Source organism: Plectrocnemia conspersa, unplaced genomic scaffold (genome assembly GCF_051122295.1).
Source record: "Plectrocnemia conspersa isolate PC_06_02 unplaced genomic scaffold, ASM5112229v1 ptg000009l, whole genome shotgun sequence".
Classification (NCBI taxonomy): domain Eukaryota; kingdom Metazoa; phylum Arthropoda; class Insecta; order Trichoptera; family Polycentropodidae; genus Plectrocnemia; species Plectrocnemia conspersa.
The window spans coordinates 10914726-10938223 of NW_028277173.1; the positions used below are offsets into that span (position 1 = coordinate 10914726).

The 23498-nt window shown below is 28.8% G+C and overlaps 1 protein-coding gene across 7 annotated transcripts in view; it reads right to left on the reverse strand.

The window, feature by feature from the left end:
• LOC148231904 (phosphatidylcholine:ceramide cholinephosphotransferase 2-like) overlaps positions 1-23498 on the reverse strand; it is an 80546-nt gene that overhangs the window by 53607 nt on the left and 3441 nt on the right. For 3 of the 7 annotated variants that reach the window (XM_088192689.1, XM_088192688.1, XM_088192693.1), the window contains one exon: positions 23146-23214. The exons of the other annotated variants lie outside the window; for them this stretch is intronic. In XM_088192689.1, coding sequence (XP_088048815.1) covers positions 23146-23214 — 69 coding nt within the window. The remainder of the gene's footprint in view (positions 1-23145; positions 23215-23498) is intronic. 7 annotated transcript variants of the gene reach the window in all.

The window sequence follows — 23498 nt, forward strand, 5'->3', positions numbered from 1 at the left end:
ATTAATTAATCTTTCTTGTTTCAGGCGTAAATGTGTACCGGTAAAATAGATTTATTTCAATCTATCAGTCTTTCGGCGATTGAGCACATTGTGAGTAACATCAATAGCCAATTAAAAAGCATAACTTTTCATTGTATTATTCACCAACAGGTACTTTGTGGGAAACATCTTAATATATCATGTGTTATTGAACTAGTAGTGTTAGCGGTGCACAGTCCTGTGACATTTTTATCAGATGTAAAAGTCGAATATCCTGCTCAACTATACAAAAATTCAATAGATTACTTATGGTAAGCTTTTATTGAGATTTTTTGAACTTAGAAGAATCTCATATAGACTTTACACTATATGTGAAAAGCCTATATGAGATTCGAAGCCGAGTATCTTGGGTCAATATTCAGCGAAACATACCACTTGTATAATAAAATATATATCACATACGTATCTGTTCTTGTAGGTGTCGATTGTGATTACTTCGTTGTAACTTATTGGGCTCACATCTGTCAAGTTACGACAGATTATAAAAAAGTAATATGTTACGATTTGATACCGAAATAGGCTTGAGCAAAAATATAACTACATACAAATAGTTTAATATTAATATACATATAAATTATATAATGTATGCATAGATGTATGATACAATGTTCTTTAAAATATTTAATTGTTAAATATGAGAAGTGTTCACAAAATTGATTTTTACTGATTCATATCACGGTATCATTAATCAAGATTAATGTGTACGATAAGCATTCAGTTTATACAGAAAATATTAGCCTAAGCGTTTAGTTCTTGGTATTTCAAATACATATGTATGTATAAAAATGAAATGTTATAATATAATTGCAAATGATCGTATATTTATAGGTAAAGTTTATAGGTAAATATAAAAATATCCCATCAAAAATCCATGTATTACACAAAGAAGTGGAACAGCTGTAAGGTCTTATCGCATCGATAACCAAACAATGAAATTGTTATCGAATTTTTTCACCTTAACGACCACGATCAGTGCACATATATTGACTGACCAAACACAACACATTAGGCAATGGGACATGAGTTCATCTGCCTTTACAACAACGGTTACGGTCAAACTATTGAGTAACACACAAATGACCGCTTATATACATTTAAATTATAATATAATGTAGATGTAGATCAGGAACATATTAATGAATGTCATACATTCTATCAAGTTAAGATATGGTAATTTATATTTTTTTCTATTTTATATTTCTCAATTTATTTTTGCGTTAAATTTAAAAGTCATATATTCGCCAGGTTAATAAGGGTCAATTAGTCTACGACCATTCTTGTCTTAAAAAATGACATTGGACGCGTTCGATGGTTCGTGACGACCTCAATGGATACTTTGTTTAACGCTATGACGCAATCGCCCATAATTCAATAAATAGATGTGCTAAATATTTATTTGATAATGTGTGAAATATGATAAAATTGAAGTAATGTATAATATAACGCACCAATTTAATAAAGATAACGCACAATACACGCCTATTTTAGGGTCAACGTATTATTTACAATCTGGACACTGATATTATAATCAATATTCACGTTAATCTACAAATCGCATACAATTAAGTAGGAAAACATATTTTTTTATCAATGATGTGTTAAATAGTTGTTTTCAGAAAAAATTTAAAGTTTAGTCATGAATGCTATACAGTGTGGTTTCATAATCATGGTAAATATATGCAAAAATAAATATTATCGTTTGTAATCTGTATGTAAATATAATATATTTATTTTTTCTTCATAAACTATTTTTTTAAATTATTATTATAATTTTCTCGTTGATTAACAACATTTAAACTTACAAATTCTACAGTCACTAAAATTTTGATATTCAGAAAAAATGTGATATTTTTTTAAAAATAATTACTCTGCTATAAGGCATTACATTTTAATTATCGATTTTCCATTGATCTAACTTAATTTGTTGTTTATGATTTGCAATATTGATATAATGATTATTCATTTCTACATCATTATTCAGATTCGCTATTGAAATGAGCATCAGTCAATCGTTTAGAAACGTTCTCTAGAAACCTAGATTCTTCGAGAGGAATTTTTCTAAAATGGGAAAATTATACTGTAGATCTTGGCTTTTTCTTAAATTATAATTTGAGTTTAAGCTCTCACGTGCTGAATATTTGTATTTAAGCATTAAAAAGCTTGGATTTACGATGCAAAATACAATTCATCTTAATGTAACCTTTCTTGATATTCTTATTATATGGTAGTATAAAAAATAAATTAATAATATAAATCCTACTGAAAATTTTTGTATTTATTTGACTGTGATTTTTTTAAATATTTTATATTTATGTTGATATATGAAATTTTATTATTAGATTACAATATTCCATTTTATTTAGAAATTATTTTTGTCTATTGCACGTTAATTTATTATTCTTTAACCACTTTTCAATGTTACTCAAGTTTTCGTTCAATAACTTCACTATATTATTTATATCATCGCTCACCCACAGTATATGTAGGCGTATCGCCTGCAAGTAAATGTATAATACAATACTCGAGAAATTGGGGTTAATTACTCCAAAATGGGTGTAAATTGAATTTTTAGGGGTAAAAAAATATATTCGTACTATTTTAAATCAATTAAAATGCAGGTATTATTTTTTGCAACAATGTATAATATTTTATTCATCCTGTTAAAATAAATATATTTCAATAATTGGCTATATACAATATTTTTAGTATCTTGTCGTTATGTAATGCAGTAGCACGTAATCAGTCGTCAGCGCGTCGCTGTTCATCTCAACCTTTCAGCACACTTGATCTAGAAATTGGAGTCAGAATGCCATGTACGCACTTTTCATCGCTTGGGAGGAGTTCTTGTAATAGACAGACACATGTATTTTCTGTTTTATATTATGGATATAAAACTTTATGCTTTTTTACTAATATTACCGTTTTCTTTTTAAGAAATATTCACTTTAATAACGACAAAATATAAAAAATCAGTAATATTATAATTTTCGTAATTCAATCGACTCCATTCATTTATTATATTTACGCTTATTATCAATCACCAAGGATACATTGTGTTCTAAAAGTATTTTTTCAACATCATGATCATTATTTAAATTATTGAAAGTATTTGCATATAAATTACCTAATTGTATAGCGTGTTTTCTTAAATAAATAAAAATAAAATGATAAATGATAAGTGCTGCTCTATATTGACAGTTCATGGAACGAGAAATTGTAGCAGGTGAGTCGATTTCTGCTATTATAATTATTTTATCACTTAATTAAAAATACATTTATATCTTTCCTTTCTCTATCGATTAATATACTGTTTACCGTATTTTCAAATAAATTTCTAGCATTGTAGAAATTTATAATTTACATTTCAGCTTGAAATGATTATCTCTTTATTATTTATAACAAATAATAATAAATAGTATAAGTTAATATATATTCTCAAGTATGAAGAGTCTATGAAAAAATATCGAAGGGGATATATATATATATATATATATATATATATATATATATATATATATATTCTTCAGACGAATTGTCTTAAGGGCAAGTGATTCTTAGTGGCCCGCGTTCCAGTATTTATAATTATGACCCTTACATGGTAGATTTTGTTGCCCACCACTTTTTCGGTGAAACGACCAATTACAGAAGGGTGGAAAGTTGTTTTTTAAATAAATTGCTGTTGGTCGATAAATAAGTTACGAACGGCCGTTTGAGGATTAATCCAAATGCACGGGTAATCTATTCTAAAGGCGATGGAAATCTTAATCTCTTCTGATTTATAGCGTGTACCTTGTGACTTAATCTGTTAAAATGTTTCTCACGGTTGTGTCGCATTTTAACAAAGAAACCCATTTTATATGTAAAAATCTCTTTAGTTGTTAATAGAAAAGTTGTTCAATTTATGAATCCAACATTGCATTTAATAAAATTAAGTGTTAGGCTTTTTCAATTAAATTAGTATAAAACATAATGCGAGATATTATCTTAAAATTAACTTTTAACTAAAAAATAAAATTCTAAATATATAATTTTAAAGCCTAATTAATGATAAAATTATTAGGAGTAATATGGTTTATTTATTATCATTCTCGTATAAATAGACTACCATAGCATTAATCAATAAATTCTTGAAAGTGAGCAGCAAGCAAATAAATTACAAAAACCCATTACTTTTATTTAATAAAGAAAAATTGTCATCATAAACTTATCACCTTACTTACGCTTAATTAATACGTATTAGGGTTTCTAGTAAGAGTTATGGTTTTTAACATTAAAAATTAATGTTAATTGCATTGTTGTGATAAGAGAAATGTTACAAAATGTATATTATTATCATTTTATCAACGATGATATATTTTATTAATTGTTTACTATAATATAAGCGGTTTTTGGTATATTTACGGTACTCTTGATCTAAAATAAACGTTTATCTGCTATGTAGATATCGACTTTGAACTTGTTCTTGCTGGCCCAATGTTTCTACGTCTCATTTTTTGTATCTTCAGTTACCAATCAATGCAAAATGAGCTCATATTTTGTCTGACGCTCAAAGAAACATGATCCATTTCAATTTCAACCAGAAATTGAGAACGAATCTAAATCTTAAAAGCATCACGAAGGTTTTACGGATAGATTGTTTGTCAAGATCTTCAACTTCAACGTCTTTTATTTTCTCTGGGTTTTACCAATTAAATAATAATGATATTTTTATGGTACTTCTAATATAATGACATAATAACTATGCACTTGTGAGTATAATTAAAATAAACAATTCATCTCGTGACCAAGCATTTTATGGAAATTTTCCACCCATTATATTTCACTGCTCAACATTTCCACTGCATTGGCGTAATTGCTAGCATATCAATTATAGTGTTCTTAGTCTTCACCTTCGTCTAACGATCAATTTTACTCAATTACTCAACCATGCACTACTACATCACGTGGTTGTATTATTTACTAGTTTTCTATAGAATTCAAAAGAAAATCTTTTCATTCTAGCAAATCTGACGTGTCACATCTCACGAGTGTATTTAAAAAAAAAACATTATGCGACACGTAAATTTGCCATTTGGATGTCATGCAACGTGACCATTTTCTTGATTGTTCAACGCTAAATATTTGAGTACGAATCGCAATGCGTTCAACTTGATGTTTATTGTTATGCGGTCGGTCGTTAAGATTTATAATGGCTACAATTGGAATTCGTTAAGTTGCTCTTAGTTGGGAAATCCGTTCTGAAAATACGGCGATTATTTTCAGAGCGAATGTTAATTGTTCAGAATTCAGAATAACTTCACGTGTGTCCTATAATTATAAAAATTTACATACTATTATTCTGAGACGTATTAATTAGGTTCTTTGTTGGGTTTTTCAACCTTTGTATTACCAGTACGCGCAAAAAACCTATTGAATATGATTGAAATAAATTATCTGTGAATCGTATTTTTTATCTAAGATCAAATTTTAAAATACACAATGCAGACTGTATATTTTAAAATTAAAAAAAGATTAAGTCAACGATATACAATAGTATAAAAAATAATTATTTAAATAATTACATCTCTTGGACCATTTTAACAATGAAATAAATTTTAAGCATATTCAATCCACACATAATTTCAATGTCATTTTAATAGCAACGACATACAATTTGAATAAATATCTTAAAATATTCATATTAACTATATAAATCATAATTATGTATTGTATATAAGCTTGAAAATAAATTAAACTCGTGTAAAATTACAAAATTACATATTATAAAAACAAAGCAAAAATTTTGATACCTGTATGTATACATATGTACTAAAATTATATATATACACACTCAGTCTTAATAATATATAGTATATAAAAAATAATATTACGTACAAACCCAGTATTATATTTATGTTAGTAATTACATATTATCTAAAAAAAAAGTTATCTACACTAAAAATGTGAGCATTATAATCTAATTACAAAATTGTGGGCCAAATTATTCCTACAAATTCATATTTTGCATTTTGACATTTATTTATACGACACATGAGTAACGTATTTTCTTAGCCGCGCGCCCTAGGCCATAACATTTAACCTACTAATAAATGCTAAAAAAATATTTTGACTATTTTTTTAAAACTAGTTTATAACATATTTAACCATCTTTATTAATATGGATTTGTGTCACAGATGTTTCTACATTAACCAATTGTTAAAAAATTATAACCCAAAAAGTTGAGGGTCCGGTATTCATACTCTTGCTAGCTGCGGTACCTCATGACAGCGAGTAACCGACAGCTAGTACTTCATAATTAATTTATTTCTCATTACGTAATAACGGTTAAATAACTTTTATATAAATTCTAATAAGGCATTATAAAAGGTGTTTACGATACTGTAACAAAAAAAAATATTTTCTTTAGAAAATGAAATATTATATATGGCTTTCAATACCATTATTATTATTAATTTAATTACTTTTAATGTATGTTTATTTGTTGCTTTACGTGAGTCATATATAATGATATTTATTATATGTGTTGCCTATCTGAACTTTTTATTTCAATTCGGTTGCCATTGTTAAATTATGCTCGCTATTTTTTATATTACAATTATTTTCGTTACACATACTTTAAAAATAATATTAAGTCTGTTTTTATTTTCTGTTTATGCTATATATTATATGTGTGCTTAGTTAAAATTTCTTTGATATAAAAATTAGCTATTAAGCTAAATTCTTACACATAATCTTATGTCAAAAAAATTAAGAATTCAGACACATAAATACGAAATAACAATTTTAACAATATACATCAACACATCTATATAAAAAATAAATAGTCATAGGGAATTAAATAATAACATAAAGAACATACAAAGATTTCTGTTATTTAATTTGAAAAAAATTGTGGTTTTAATAAACAGATTATTTATTCATACGACAAGACAAATACAAAACCTGTATGCGTCAGGGAAAACATGTTTAAAAATTACATCGACATTAACTAAACAAGTTGAATATGTTATTTTTTTACGACTTTTTGTGAATTTCAAATATATTTTTTGTATGTTCTTGTATAAAATCAAGCTTAAATATGTCATTTAAAAAATCAATTAACGGTATTCAGATATATAGTTATAAAAATACTGAAATAAGTATTAAAAGCTAAAAAAAGGTTTACGCAATCAATTTATTGCACTGTTATAAATTGATGAATCTCACTGATGCCACAAATATGATGTTGTTATTTCACATATCGTTGATGAATCCTATTACTATGGGGGTTTTGAGGAGGGTCTAAACTTTAGACCCTCCTAAGGTATTTGATGAAACTCGGCGACTTTTCGCAACTTCCAGTTTTAAAGTTTATTGCAGATGGTTTTGAAAAGGGTTCTAATAAAACTTACGTTAATAAGACAAAGAAGTTTCATTAGACATGTCAGACATTTCTACCGTATAAAAAAATAATTGGATGTACATTCATCCCCCGATTTGCGCGGTAGATACGTTCTTCAGAAACCCCGCGTAAAAAAGGCAAGGAATTCATACAAAAATATAAGACTAAAATTCAATATAAGATACGTCAGACTGATGAATATAGGTTATGTACGTCTAACGCACCAAAACAAAAAAAAAATTTTTCTCGACCGCGTTAAAGTGAAACCGCGCAATAAAAGTACCGCGTAAATCAGGGGATGAGTGTATATGTTATAATATAAATAGGACACCCAAATCGATTACCACTTATGTATGTACGATGAAGTATATTTCTATGCATTTTATAATCAAATTTAAGTACTGGTGATCTTTAAGCAGATAACCATTAGAATTTTAAATTGCGAATAGCTAAATAATAATATTATTAATAAACAGATAAAAACATTAATGGACCGAGATTAGCGTTGAAGTCAATAAGCCGTCATTATGGTGTTTCTATTTTTTCTATATGCGTTGCGCTGTTTTGACGTGGTGCTATTTTTTTGCGTAGTTTTGTCGGCGCTATTTTTTCTTGCGCCGTTCATTCAGTTGCAGTCACATTTTGATTAAGCGAATTCTCTCCTCTGTTCTAATTTTTAATTTTTATTTTCTTACAAATCTGACCATCATGACTTGACATGTTTTCCCAATGCGTCATGATGACAATTATACAAACAATAATAAACAGTTATAGTGCACACCCAAAATAGATTATCATCCCAAATATTTTTACAGCTCCTCTGAGCTATCACCAAAAATATCCTTGTATTTGGCAAACTCGTTAAGAAGCTGGATTGCTCATGCAAGAGGAGCGTTCTCTAGTGTTGACGCCTTGGCCGCAAAGGGTATAAACGGGCAAAACTTAATTAAACCAACTACACAAATCTGCTGTATTCTACAGTCTGTAGAAAAAGTCTATACATGTAGAATTTTACAATCTAGAATAGTTGTTTTTTAATTTCCAACTTATATTCAGAATTAATACATTGATATTTAACCTAACGTGAATGCTCATGTCATATGTCACGCTTTATACAGTGAGTTATTACACAAAATATTAAATTTAAACATGCAATGATTGTCATGAAAAGTGGTTATGAACGCGAAAATGAAAATTCTAAATCTGAATTTTATTTTTCCACATCAGAAAGCAAATACCAAAAAAGTGCGAACAATGAAAAAGCGCGTGACGCACAAATTACACGTGACATGTAATTGAAGACTATTTTTATTTTAGCAATTCACGATAAAAAATAATTAATAATTGATAATGATATCATACAATGATGCTGACTCTATTTAGTGTAATTGTGCAACTAGATATCATGAAATAAATATTGAATCAAAGTTGTTACAGGGGTTTTCTTTCAGAAAATCGATAAAACTACACCAAGACCTGAATAGAAAAGGTCGAAGCTTCGTGCGCATCCATTGAATTATAACTAGCGGCACGCCAACCGAAGCTTGGTGACAGCTGCGCCTTTCGATACACTCTGAATAGAGAAGCCTATAATGTCGTCTATGAATAGAAATTATACCTGTAATTTATCAACGCCTAATTGTGACGCGACTTACTAAAGCTTTCTAAATATAGTACATCATAAGTTATTCTTTAAAGTCTAAAAATAAATGGTTACATTGTGGACACTTTGGAGTTGGTTAAATATCATTATAAAAACGTGCCTTATGTAATTAATTAAAGTAATTTAATTAATAAATTTAGGGTTTACTATCAGGCTTAGACCAGACGAAACATTATGTATAAAAAATCTATCAAATACTGTACAAAACTTCTCCTGGAAATGGATGTCAAGGGATCGATAAAATAGAGGCGAGTCATATTTAAATTTCATCAGTTTGACATTCTTTGTGTATTGTAAAAAATATATATCATACTATATGCGTATGTTATAGACCAGTGGTTCTTAACCTTTTCAAAGTCACGTTGCACTTTTGATCATGGGAAAAAGTGGCGGTGCACCAGAATTAAGAGGTCGAAAAAAATATGTGGACATAATTTTTATTACATATTTAAAAAAAAAATAGTTCCATACAAAATTACATACAAATTTCTTACATATTTTTTTAAATTAAATTATATGAAAAAGTTTAGTATTGAAAATGAATTTAGGTAGTTAATTTTGCCCTGAAACCAATTCTTAATTACGTGTTTTATTAAAAATATTTGTATTAATATTTAAAGATGCTCTTTGGATGGCCAATCTAAGTGGTGCATTTTCCCCCCTTTGTTTACCCAAAATGATGTTCCTGCTTAACATAATGGAATTTATATGATCGATTAAAAATTAATTATTGTGATACCTGAGCTTGTTGGCTTTTGCAGATATCAGAAATATTACGTCGAATATTTTATGTAGTTACCCTGAATTCTTCGTTTAAATTTTTTTCTGTCTTTCTCGTTTTTTAGTTTTCAAATTAGTTGTTGTTGAGAAACCAAGCTCACACAAATATGATGTTGAAAACTGTAACAAAATTTTCAGTGCCTTCATGTAAATAACTAATTATTCCTCTTGGACAGTAATCCAAAAATTCTTCACAGTTATTTCGGAAAATTTATTTTTTAGAGTACGATCAGTCGACAATTAGACTAATTTGATGATTTCGTATCCGGTCATAATTTTCTATATTTAAGAATGGAAAATAATGTGCAATTTTTTCTTCCAATAAAGTTAAATGTTCTATTATTGCGGGAATAACTTTCTTGGGAATGTTTTCGTTAAGTGAAGGAAACATATCTACTTTTTTTCTATTATTCGATTTTTCGAAAGAGTTATTTTTCTCCGAAATCCTGTCAATTTGTCAATGGATGTCATGAATTTTTCGTTTTTTCCTTGAATGCTTGTGTTAACGTTATTTAAGTAATTAAAAATATCTGCTAAATATGCCACTTTAGCATACCAATCATTATTTTGAAGACATTTTACAAAATAATCCATACCTTGTTCTATTAATCGGCATAAAACTTTACTCTTAGATAACCACCTGACTTCAGTGTGAAAAAGCAAACACTCGTACATATCTTCCATAGAAATGCAAAGTTTTTAAACATGCGTGTTTTTAAAGGTCTTGATTTTATGAAATTCACTATATTTACAACTTGATTTAGTACAGGTTTTAGTGTTGCTGGTAAAGTTTTCGAAACTAAAGATTCTCTATGTAAAAAACAGTGCGTAAATATAATATTAGATTTTCTTGTCTTTGCAAGTGTTACAAATCCTTTAAATAAGCCTACCATTGAAGGAGCACCATCCATACAAATTCCTACACATAACTCCCATGATATTTTAAATTGTTCTAAATATGAATAAATAAGATCAAAAACATCTTGTCCTGACGTATGCTCGGTAAGTTCTTTGCAGCATAGATATTGATTCACTATTTTGTTTTCATTTATGAAACGAACGAATCCTAGTATTTGTGCCTTACCGGTAATGTCAGTAGATTCGTCGTTGTAAAACAAAATATCGCTTGGAAAGTTTATCGTTAACTGTTTTCTCAGTATCATCCGACATATTTAATTATTTTTATTATTGTATCGTTTGAAAGAGGAATTTTCATAATATCCTTTTTGCTTCATTACCAAACATAATTTTTCCTATTTCACAATATGCAGGTAAAATTAGAGACTCTGCTATGGTATGTGGTTTTAATTGTACAGCAATCAATTCAGCAATTTTGTATGACGCCAGTTGTGCCTTATCGGAAATTTTAACAGTTTTTTCAAAATATTTCGCTAGTTTATTTTGCATGCTTAACAATCTTTTGAAGTTATCTTTACTTTTTGATGCAAGATCGGCGTGCTTCGTAGTGAAGTGGCGATTTAACTTGTCAGTATACATCGCGCTATTGGACAGTTTTTCTCCACATACAACACATAGTGGAATGTGATATCCTTCCTCATTGATGCTAGTAAAACTGAAACGTAAATATTCTTCAGAATACTGTTAATTTTTTTTTTTTTTTTTACAAGATATATTTTCTTTTGTATGAGACGTATGATGTCTAGTAACATCTTTACTACTTCTTCCACTTGTACTCCCAGTGTCATTAATATTTTGTTCTTATTCACAATTTCGTTTGGTAATAAATGTATCCATTGTGGGGTATCACGACTATAATAAAATATAAATTGATTGAAACATTAAAATTTGACTTTTTTTGCGGAATTTTTGTTTTTACCAATTTTCTCGCGGTGCACTTGCAATAGGCTCGCGGTGCACTGGTGCACCGCGGTGCACCGGTTAAGAACCACTGTTATAGACAAACAAAAAATCTTAAACAGATCTATAATTTTAAGAGATATGAATTTCTATGACGAAATATAAAAAAATAGATAAGTGTAAAAAACATGTTTTTAAAGGTATAATATTATACTTTTATATATATTATACATATTTTGTACAAATATTTTATTTACTTTCAAATATTGTAATTTAAAAGGTATTTTTCAACCAGTGGTCCGCAAATATTTGTCGTCCATTTTAAAATGTTATGCTTAAAATTTAAAAAAATAAAAGAGAAATAAGCTATTCTTTGGAAAAGTCGCGAGCAAGAAGAACACAGAAATGTTCTCACATTTGGAAAAAATTTTAATTGCTTTTGATGTAAACAGTAAATATATTTTAAATGTCGTTTTTAAACATGTTTTATTACATAATTAATATTTCGCGCCTACTCTTTTTTTTTTGCACCCAACAGTTCTGGAATATTCAGTAAATATTAGTGGCAGAAGAGAGCCTTTCATTACTTTTTTCGTTGAACATCACTTCTTCCATCGTCTACTATATTATTTTGCCTGTTGATAATTTCAACTTTTTGCCTAAATCAGAAACAAGTTTCCTTCACTCATAAAAAACGTATCACTATAATTGGCGTTATTAGAAATATTATATTTTATAGTCACTGCAAGCAAAACATTGTTATGACTATTATATGACTAATAAATTTATATTATAAATATAAATGACTAATAAATATATATTCTTTTCGAATACCCTTCGAACATTTTACAGCACTCCGCCACAACACCTTGCAGACTGGCTTACTGTTTTTAGCATATTGTTGATGTATAGAATTATAATATACTTGCTTTATTACCTGGCTTATCTCGGGATATATTCAAGCTCATTATTTACTCATTATAATTAATTTTATTTGCCCTTTCACTACAATTTATTAAGTATCATAAATATAAATCTCGCGATAAAAATTTAAAATCTAATTACGTGGTTTAAATCGCGTTTTTCTTTAGATTTTCAGTCTATATTTCGCCAATGTATTTTTGGCATCATCAAGAGATTTTTTATATACTTTTTTTCATCGCACAGATTAATTCGCACTTTGAAAAACACTAGTAAGATTGAACACTTTTGCCCTATCTGCTCCGAGTATATTGTTTTTGATATAAACACCAAATGAAAGTGCGAATTAAAAAACTATCTGTGCAATAAAAAAAATAAAAAAAGTGTATAAAAAATGAAAATCTCTTGATGAAATAGAAGCACGTCGTTGTTCAGCTTTTGAAAGTTGACCTAAAAAGGACAGCCAGAATGACATGTATAAATGTCACGTGGCTACTGTTCATCGTTTAAAAGGAGTTCTTGTCACAGACAAACACATATATTTTTTGTTTAAAAATATATAAATAAATCACATACTTTTATCCGGCTTCATTATAAATATATTTAAGAATAAAAATAAATATAACCTTTGCTATCGAATAAGCAATTAATTAAATTGATTAATTAAACCTCAAAGTATGTAATTGGCATATAGTATATCAATTATAATTAAACGCTCTATTAGTTACCACTATAGATATAAGTCATTTATATTTATATTTGGTTGTTTTAAAAATCTTTAAGTATTATAGTTAGGTATATCATTAAAATAGTTTTAAAGTCAAGATTGTCATTTCCATTATTTTCATTATTAAATTTAAGATATTAAAGAAGGCACACCCCAACAACGAATACCTCCCTTTTTTGACTATTAAAAATATTAAATATGTATCACGAGTCACGTGGTAATCATCACGCCATTTTTAGTTAATGTATTCTTTAAACGAAAAAAGAGCAACGTTGTCAATAATGGTTTTGCATTGTATGATATTATATTCGACATACACGAAATTGGCTTACTATATGTACATATATTAGACGTTACATTTTTTGCAACCTTTATGCTCTTGCTCTGCTAAATCAAGGTTATGCTTTATACTTTTGCTCTGCTAAATCAAGGTTATAAAATTAAAAAAAATGAATTAATTATGTAATTCATATAGTTCACCACAAAAAGGACTCAGTGATAAACTAATAGTTTTAAATGTGGAATAAAACCGCAAATCCTTAATTTTTTTATTCATTGAATAACATTCATTCATGTACTATATTTAAATAGTTATATCTAGCAATTTTGTGGTTTACATGAATTGCAAAACGATATGCAATTTTTATCATACTATATTCGCTTGCAGTGGTAAAATTTTGTAATCATAATTAAATATTAATACTTTTCTATAATACAATTTATTAGTTTGGCAATCGTGACCTTATAGGTATCTAGCGCATTTGCAACATCATAATCGTATGTCGGCGCCAAAGTTTTCTCTAATTTTATTACGCCAATTACGTTTTAATTGCGGCTATAATTCAATCAAAAGTGTTAAATATATCATATTGTTTATAACAATATTTTAAAATAACTCTAGAAATTATTAATAGTGCAGTTTTCAATAACCAAACCTGTAAAATCATATACCATAGCTCCTAAGAACAAGCTTACCTAACTTAATATACAATATGAGAGAATATGAAATATAGGAAAATCAATGTGATCTAATAATAAAGTATATGACAAACATAGAGGACTTCATAAATAGTAGACAAATTCGCCCTTACTAAATATGTAAGCGTCTACCAAAAATACTATGTATTAGAACAATAACCAAAAATACACATTTCTTTCTATTAAAAAAGTATGTTTAAATTATTTATATGTTTTCTTCTTGATGAAGGATTTTGTGTGGGCTCTAAAGAGAAACTATATATGCCAACTTTGGTCCAGGCAGGGGGAGAGTGAAATAGTGTAACTTTATTTTCCTCAGGATCCTAGAGCTAGTGACTCTCGGCTTTTCCCGGGAGGTCCCGGAAAGCGAGACAAAAAAGTACCAGAATTCACAGTAATCAATATAATTATCAAACAAAACAGCAATTGTAAAATTATATTATAAATATAAAAATACATGTTGTTGCTGAACAAAATAACTTTTTAAAAACACCAAAGCATTTAGAGATAAATAAGATAGTATAATTATATTTTTAATGAATATTTTTGTCGTTGAGATACTTGCTAGTGTTATTCACTCTGATTTATAATACATGTATTTCTAATATTATAAAATTTCCATTTGAAGGAAGCAATGAATCGATAATGTAGTTGATACCGAATACAATACTGTACTGATAACTTGTTGTTGTCCATTGGGACTCGTCACATATTGAATGTATATATAGGAAGTAAATAATGGGAGAGACACTTGCACTCGGAGATGAAGTCAGAGCCAATACAAAGTCTACTCATTTCACAAGCCGTTCTTCCAGTTATCTAGCTTTCCGTTGATGTTGGCTTAATTGTGAGTAAAGATGTATGTAACATATTTCAATTTTTAATCCGCTCTTTGCTTGATTGGAAAATTATAAATTAATTTCATTAACTACATTTACTATTTTTTATTGTGGCTTGTATGTTGTTTTTTTTAAATCTTCTTCGATTGTCAACATCATATTAATGAAATTATGTCATTTATCATTTTAACATCTGATCGGAACTATCTAAATTAAAAAAAGTCGTTCTAACAAATCTTTCCCATTATTTACAACTTCAAAAATAGTTTTCATTGGCTACATAATCCGGCTCTTGTCAAAGATGTATTAAACCAATGAGCTGTTTATTTATTCTTTCTTAGTTTTTGATTTCAGCGTTGCAAACATTTCTAGTGATAAAGTTGTAATAATTTCAAACAATTTTTTCAGTTGAAGATCAGAAAGCTAATTTTTTTTAAAGTACCAAGGTTGTCTCATGTGCAAATGAACATAATTTGAAGTAGATAATATAAATTTATATCAAGTTGCGAGGGTGAGTATCTATAGAGGTTAAGTGTATATATTTAAGTAGTACTATTGTTTTCTCATGGTCTGTGCAGTACGGATGGCATTTATTTATATGTTCTGAACAGGACCGTAAATAATACATAAGCATTTTTACATAGGTCAAAAAGTACACATATGATTACATGGATAGGTTAAATATACGAATACGTTGATAATTAACAAGCACTAATATTATATGATTTTTTTATAAATACGCATTACATAAATACACAACATAATATGAGTCAGCCTCGAATTACATCACTAATGAACTCAAACAAGCACGTTCAAAGCCTGGTATTATATTTTCACATGCTTTTGAAAATTGAAATCTGAGATACATCGCAAACAACATTCTTTAGTGAAGAGTTAAGGTCATCAAGTACATTAGGTGCGTCAAGAGTGATTTTCTTAAGCAATACTTATATCCGCAACATATATTACATATTTAAAATTGTGTAACTTCACCATAAGCTTTATTTTGATACAATAATGATACTTGTAAACTGTTGTATGTTGTTAGACTTTATACGTAAAAAGGTTTAATGAAGAAGTTCTAAATTTTGTATGTACTTCTTTTCAGGGATAGTACGAACATATTCTAGAGAATATTACTATAACAAAATAGTGATCAAAAGGAATGCTGTATGGAATAGTCGACATTCAGATTTGTATGAGATGTAATAAAAAAATCTCAGTGTCTTTTTATTAGTCAATATAATATAATAACTGCAATAGAACAACTTTGTGAGATAAGCTAGTGATGCTATCTTAGTTCTTAATTCATGTTATGGAATTAAGAATTAACATAGTTATATTTATTCAATAAAAATAATGAAAACTTTAGTCCAAAACTGAATTATACTAGATGTCGGTGTTCTGATTTATTTAGGACAAGCCCGCTAATCTTGTTATGGCCAAATGTTCTGGAAACTCCCGCCTGGTCAATTTTATTAATTTAAAAAAAAAAATTTTTAATTTTAATTTTATGTAATAAAAAATGCATTATAAAATTACTCGAGAAATAAAAATTCTCGATTTGACATTTTTCTTGAGAAATAACTCTTTAGAAAAATCGGTAGTCAAGGTAACACGTAAAGAAGACTTTTATCCAGAAGACCTAATACTTTTGTTTGATTATTAATTTAATCTTACGAACACTGTGCATCTTAGGCCTTCGCTGCTCTTGACTTTTATTTATAAGGATAATGTAAGCTAATTAAAACTAAAACATTATGGAAGGCAATATTTCTAAGAATGTTAGTGAATTGTTATTTTAAAATAATATACATATAAGCTAATTGCTAAAATGATTAGTGCACCGTTTTATATTAATTATTACAACAACCGAAGGAAACAACTGAGCTTGAACACCTTCAAGGGTACCGAGGCACCAATTAAGGTCAAAATTGAATTGCAAAATCGCGGGGGACCTTTAAGTGATGGCCAGCGATCGGTTCGTTAGTGGCCTTTGTTTAAGTTGAATGTCCTTTACGTGCATATTCTTGATTTTGGTGCTAATTTGTAGTCGCAGTACGTGTGCTACTTGACAATGCTTCCAAGCTGACCAATTAGTGAGAGGGGCATGTAAGGTGCATGTTTATTAAAATAAGATAAACGTGGTATTTTAAATTATTTATTTAATATGCGAACCATTATCTGAGTCATTATCATTAATATGTACATATATGGTAAGAGACAAGATGGTTATGGTAGACTTTGAACTTACTTTTAGATGGTCATCGCAAATAGATATTTAACATTAGTTATATGTATGATTTAATCAATTATATTTTTCCAACACACTTCTATGACTTTTTCAAGTGTAAAATTTTATATTCATATTGTGTGAGTGTATTATATTGCTCATATACTATTGTTAGATGTTTCTTCATAGACGCTGTTCTCTGACTCAACAAATGTCATTTTACGTTTATTTTTATTATCTTCAATGAAAATCAATCTATTGTTAAGCTCAGCTGGCAGATGAGAAAAAACACATGTATAAAATAATTTGTTTTGAACATCAACCAATTCAATTACATAGGAGTGTGTGGTTAATTATATAAATTAAGTTATGTATTTATTCCTAGAAATGGATTTGATTCGACATAACGAGTCTTATCCAACGAAATCGCGTGTATTTGGATCGTGTAACTTAGCCACGCATATCCGTTTCAATTACCTGAGTGAAAAAAGTGTTGGATCTAGGAAAGGTGTGGATAATTGGGCCTATGTGCGAGTTAAATTTATATTTAAGCAGATTTTTTTTTTTCAATATATATGATATATTAACAACTAAGTGACCTAACTTTATCTAAAGAAAATAATCACTGAAATAAAATGAGATGCGTATCGAAATGCACATTTAAAACGCAGTGTTACATATTATCATAAGGACGGAATAGCGTAGTACGTAACGTCTCAGACTAGTAACTCTGAGGTCGCGGATTCGAGCCACGGCAGCAGCACTTGAATTTTTATTTGTAAAAAAATGCGCAATTATTAATAAACAGTCCCCAGCTGCAGTGTTATTTATTAGTTATAAATTATATTACACACAATAATTTATAATTATTAATATAGTATATGTCACCAATTCCCAGACTTTCAGTTTGGTGGTTCATTATATCTGATTTACCCCGTTGTAACGCATTGGGCTTATGCTTGTCAGGTTACAGCGGAAGATTTAATAAAAACAATAATCGCGCTTGTATAAATTTCTGAGATAAAAAAGCAAATTAGCAAACAATTTATTTAATCAACCAAAGAAAGACTCACTCACTCTTCTTCTTTTGGTTTTTTACTCTTCACTATTTATTCGCACCCTTAATCCATTTAAGAAGCGCCCAAAACTCGGGGCCTATTGTTAACTTTTTCTTCATGGTAGATTTACTAGGAAATAATAATGCAGTGGTTTTCTTGCCTTTTGCATGGATTTACTTTCTATGTTACATTCTCTTATATAATTTATATTTTAAGGTTTATGAACACAATAAAATTTGTTGAAAAAATGTTTTATAAAAAAAGTTTGAGGGTCGGCGATACACCTTGAATGTCGCTTGTGATCACACCCGGCACACGCCAAGTCAAGGACGAATTTAATTCTGAGAAATATTGTGTCAAGCTGTCATTCTTAAATACGGATCAAAATTTTTCGTTATACTGAGATCAGCCTTCGTTACAATGAAAACATTTTGCAAGAATTTTTCGGGGATAAATTAAAAATTCGTTATACTGGGAATTTCGTTATTTCGGTATTCGTTACAAAGAAAGAAAATGGTTATTAACCAGTAACATATATTTTATATAATGGAATGTTTGTAAAATTAATTTCAAACGCTTAACATTAAGTTTTACAACAAAAATAGTAGCGAGTTCTTTCTACCCGGGAAGGAATGACGACTTCCTCTAGGTCGATATGTGATTATTTTAAAGCGGCAGCAATTACTTGCTGATGCGATGAGACATTTTATAAGGAAAGCCTTACGAACTTGCGCGCCAACACTAGTGTTCGGTGTTTATTGTTTAGGGCTATTGCGTCGCCACGATAGCTGAGAGTATTTACCCCATATGCAACCTGGGGACCCGTTTAGTTGTATAAAGCTCTTGGTACGGGCTAATACTGAAGTTAATAAAGTACAAAATATATAATAGTACTATAAAATATGTGTTACATCTGCTAATAAATTGAGAAGCGTATTATTAGATATAATAATAAATATAATGATAGTTTGAAAACTCTTAAACATTTGTAACGAATATATTTATAATAATTAAACAGAGCTCAGTACTACAAATTAAGAACCCCATGGCAAAAAACACATGTTTATCGAAAATCAATAACATTATTCTCTTGACTAATTTTAGTGTATCCCAATACTCGAATTCCTCGAAATCGGCTAGAAAATGTAGAATCAGAAAAGAGGAACATGTTAACTGTACTTTTCTATGAAAACTAAATATATATTTTTAAATCTTTCGTTATAAGCCTAATGCAATAAATCTGTACCAACTGGGTAAGTTAATTAGACATTATGAAAACCTACAAGTATTAACTACTTGACTGATAGTTTTGGAATCGGTGACATCTACATACATTATTAATTATAAATTATTATGTGTATTATAATTTCAAATCAATAGATGTCACTTTGCAGCTGGGGTCGGTTTATTTATTGATAGTGCATTTTATAAATAAAAATTCGAATCTTTATGACGCTATTCCGACCTTAAAATATTTTTGCTATAAATGTCTTTTGACATTTGGCTCTATGGTTTAATGCGTGGTTTTTTAGTCGAAAATGAATTCAGGAGGAGAAAAAATATTATTATATTTCTTGATATTAAGACACGAATTTATTATTATAAAACTCTACAAATACGATTTTTTTAGGTTAAGAATTGCTTAAATTAAAAAATCAACTACAAGTACACAGATATTATAGGATAATAAACAGAGTTTAAAGCAATTGTTATCGTCAAATATTAAAAAAATGTATATTAAAAAAGAAAATACACAAAATAACATATCTATCTATTTTGTGAACATTTAAATCATTGTGCTTAAATATCTCGAAATTACGTTTATGTCAGAAACGTATCTTTCAGGGGCGTATATTCAGGGTGTGCTAGGTGTGCGGCGCACACCCGCAAAACCATCTAAAATATAAATTTAGAAATTTAGAAAATTTAGGGCGTAAAGCGACATCATTTTGCATACAGTAGTATGCAAAATTATAAAATTTTAATATGCAGTGTATAGTATGCATTGGTATTTGTCATTCGCTCTGAACGTTTTCGCGCGAGCGATCGTTTTGGAACAACACATATAACGCGCCGACCTTGCGCGCGGCCGCCGACTAAAGTAAATTGTTCCGAGATTTAACGGCTGAAGTCGATCTGTCGGCTGGCAGCGCTCAGTAGTAAAATTGGTCTCGAATTTGGTGCGCGTACTTCAAAAACTCTTGCGTCCGTCGCTGCTTTTTTATTACATTATATCACAATAACAGGTCACTCATTTTTTATATTTTGCCGTAAAATAGTTTATTATCTTATTTACATATGATCAATATTTAATTTTCTATTCTAGATTATATTTTTTCATTTACCCCAATAATGATGAAGAATACTGTTGAAGATATTTTGAATAATCCATTTTCAAAAAGAAGTTATGAAATTAAATTGAAGATAATATTAAGGAAGAAGTAAATTCAGCAAATTTTGTCGCTATTATTCTTGACGAAACTTCAGATATAATGACGAACTCTCAACAGTTTTGCGTTTTGTTTATGAAGGTAAAGTTTACGAGCGGTTTATTGGCTTTACAGACGTTAGCTCTGATAAAACAACCGATGGCTTATTTTGCCACGTTGTAAATATAATTGAAGAATTTCAAATTCAAGAAAAAATTAGTTGGACAGACTTATGATGGGGCGAGTGTAATGAGTGGGCATATTAATGGTTTGCAAGCCAAAGTACTCGAAGTTTATCCACTGGCCATTTTTACACACTGCTATGCTCATATGTTGAATTTAACATTACAACAAGGTCTTTCCAATATAAAAGTGTGCAAATCATTCTTTCAAACTTTAAATGGATTGTCTGCATTCTTTTCGAAATCTTACAAACGAATAAATGCTTTACAAGAGTTCGTAGCTAGAAGACTTCCTTCTGTTACACCTACAAGATGGAATTATACATCACGGTTAAGTAACACAGTGCAAAAATACAGAAATGAATTTACGGACTTTTTTCGAGACGTCGTGAAAAATTGTGAACTATGGGACCCCGACACTGTAATAAAAGCCGAAGGTTTTCTTAGCTTTTTGGAAGATTTTGAAACAAGAAAACTTCTCCACATATTTTCAAACCTTTTTGGAAAAACTGATGTGTTATACAATATTTTACAATCCAAATCTTTTGACATATTATATTGCTGTAAGAAAGTTACCGAAATTTTGCAACAACTTAGACATGAACAGGAAAATAATTATGAAACATTATGGGATTCTTATGTAACGGAAGAAAATTATCCAAGACTGAGTAATGATTTGCTTGTTGAAGAAAAGCACGCGTTTTGCCAACTATTTAATACAATAGTTGATAATATATGTAAGCAAATTGAAAACCGTTTTTCTTCAATGTCTAAATTGGAATATTTTCACCTTCTGGAGAAAGAAAAATATGAGCAATATAAAGAAAAATTTCCAAATGAATTACTTACCAAACTGCAACAATTCTATGGAGCATTATTTGATTATATAAGTTTAAAAAATGAGCTTGCTGTTCTTTATCATTTACCTAAATTTGCAGAGAAATCTGTTCATGAGCTTGTACAATTTATGAACACAAATAATCTTGAGTCAGGTTTTCAGGAAATAGATAAATTAGGCAAACTAATATTAACTCTTTCAAGCAGTACTGCTTCAGCAGAACGTTCATTTTCTGCTCTGAAACGAATTAATAATTGCTATTGAAGTACCCAAGGCCAAGAAAGGCTATGTGTCCTTAACTTGATTTCAATAGAAAAAGGGATCCTTATGGATATTAAAAGGAAGATCACTTTTTATGACAGCGTGATAGAAAAATTTATGATTAAAGAAGAAGATTAGATTTTATATATAAATAATTATAAGTTTATGTTTATTGGAAATTGGATATTTTTATATAATAATATTTTAGATTAGGTTTGATGTTTATTTATTTATTTATATATGGGAAAAAGCTGTAAGGCAGTTTAGGCATGTCAAAACCTCGGCTAATAAAAATGAAAAAATGTACTTTTTTTTATTTTTTTATAGCACACCCAATATTAACACCCACCGTACGCCACTGGTATCTTTAACTGTTGATGTAAACAAATACATATATTGTACTATGAACTTTTGCCCAACTCTATCTAAATTAAATTTTATTAATTTATTTTTAGTAATTTAATTTATCGCAAACAATAACACATTACTCACGACTGAGCATGAAAATGAATAGAATAAAAAGTCGAAAAGCTAATCTAATAATAAAAAACCCGAACCAAGGTATTTTATCATCATGTTTTGTGTAGACATATAAAATAAATAATAAAAAATACTTGCATTTATAATTATGCTGCTCAAAAATATTACATACCTTGTTAAAGATTTACTTTTGACGTGCAAATACAAATATATTGATACAAATATACCAAATAATAAATGCAAATTGATAAGGAATTCCATATTAAGCGTAGAGTTTTTATATCGTGCTTGGAAAATCGGATTTAGTGATTATTTTTTAATTAAAATTCTGATCGATCATCAAGGATGAGATCTTCCTAGATTTTCCTAATCTCACGGATGAACATCGTAATAGATAATTGAAATATATGATCTAGCTATGTGAATAACTGCGTCGTAGTTAGATTTTATTATTAAAGTTTACAGACTGTAAACTGTAATAATAGTGTTCATTTTAGTCAAGTGTTTTACTACTTACTTGATATTAAGGTGTTGACCGTATTTACCCCGTTGTAATGCATTGGGCTAACGTCTGTCATGTTGCAAGCTACAACGGAAGATATACAATCATTAAATTAATATTGAAAAATGCATGTAGATATAATTTTCACAGTCGAAGCTAACGAAAGATTCACGTTGAAAATGTAGGTCATGAAAAACGATCATGGCGTATATAGGTTAATGGAAAACTGGTACAGCGACACACAATAAAATTTATATTAAAATAATTGGACGAAGAAAAATATGTACATAGAAAAATTATGCAGCAGGTGGGCATGAGGTTTATGCAATGTTAAACCAAAATAACGAATCAGTTGTTGGCCTTGGTTT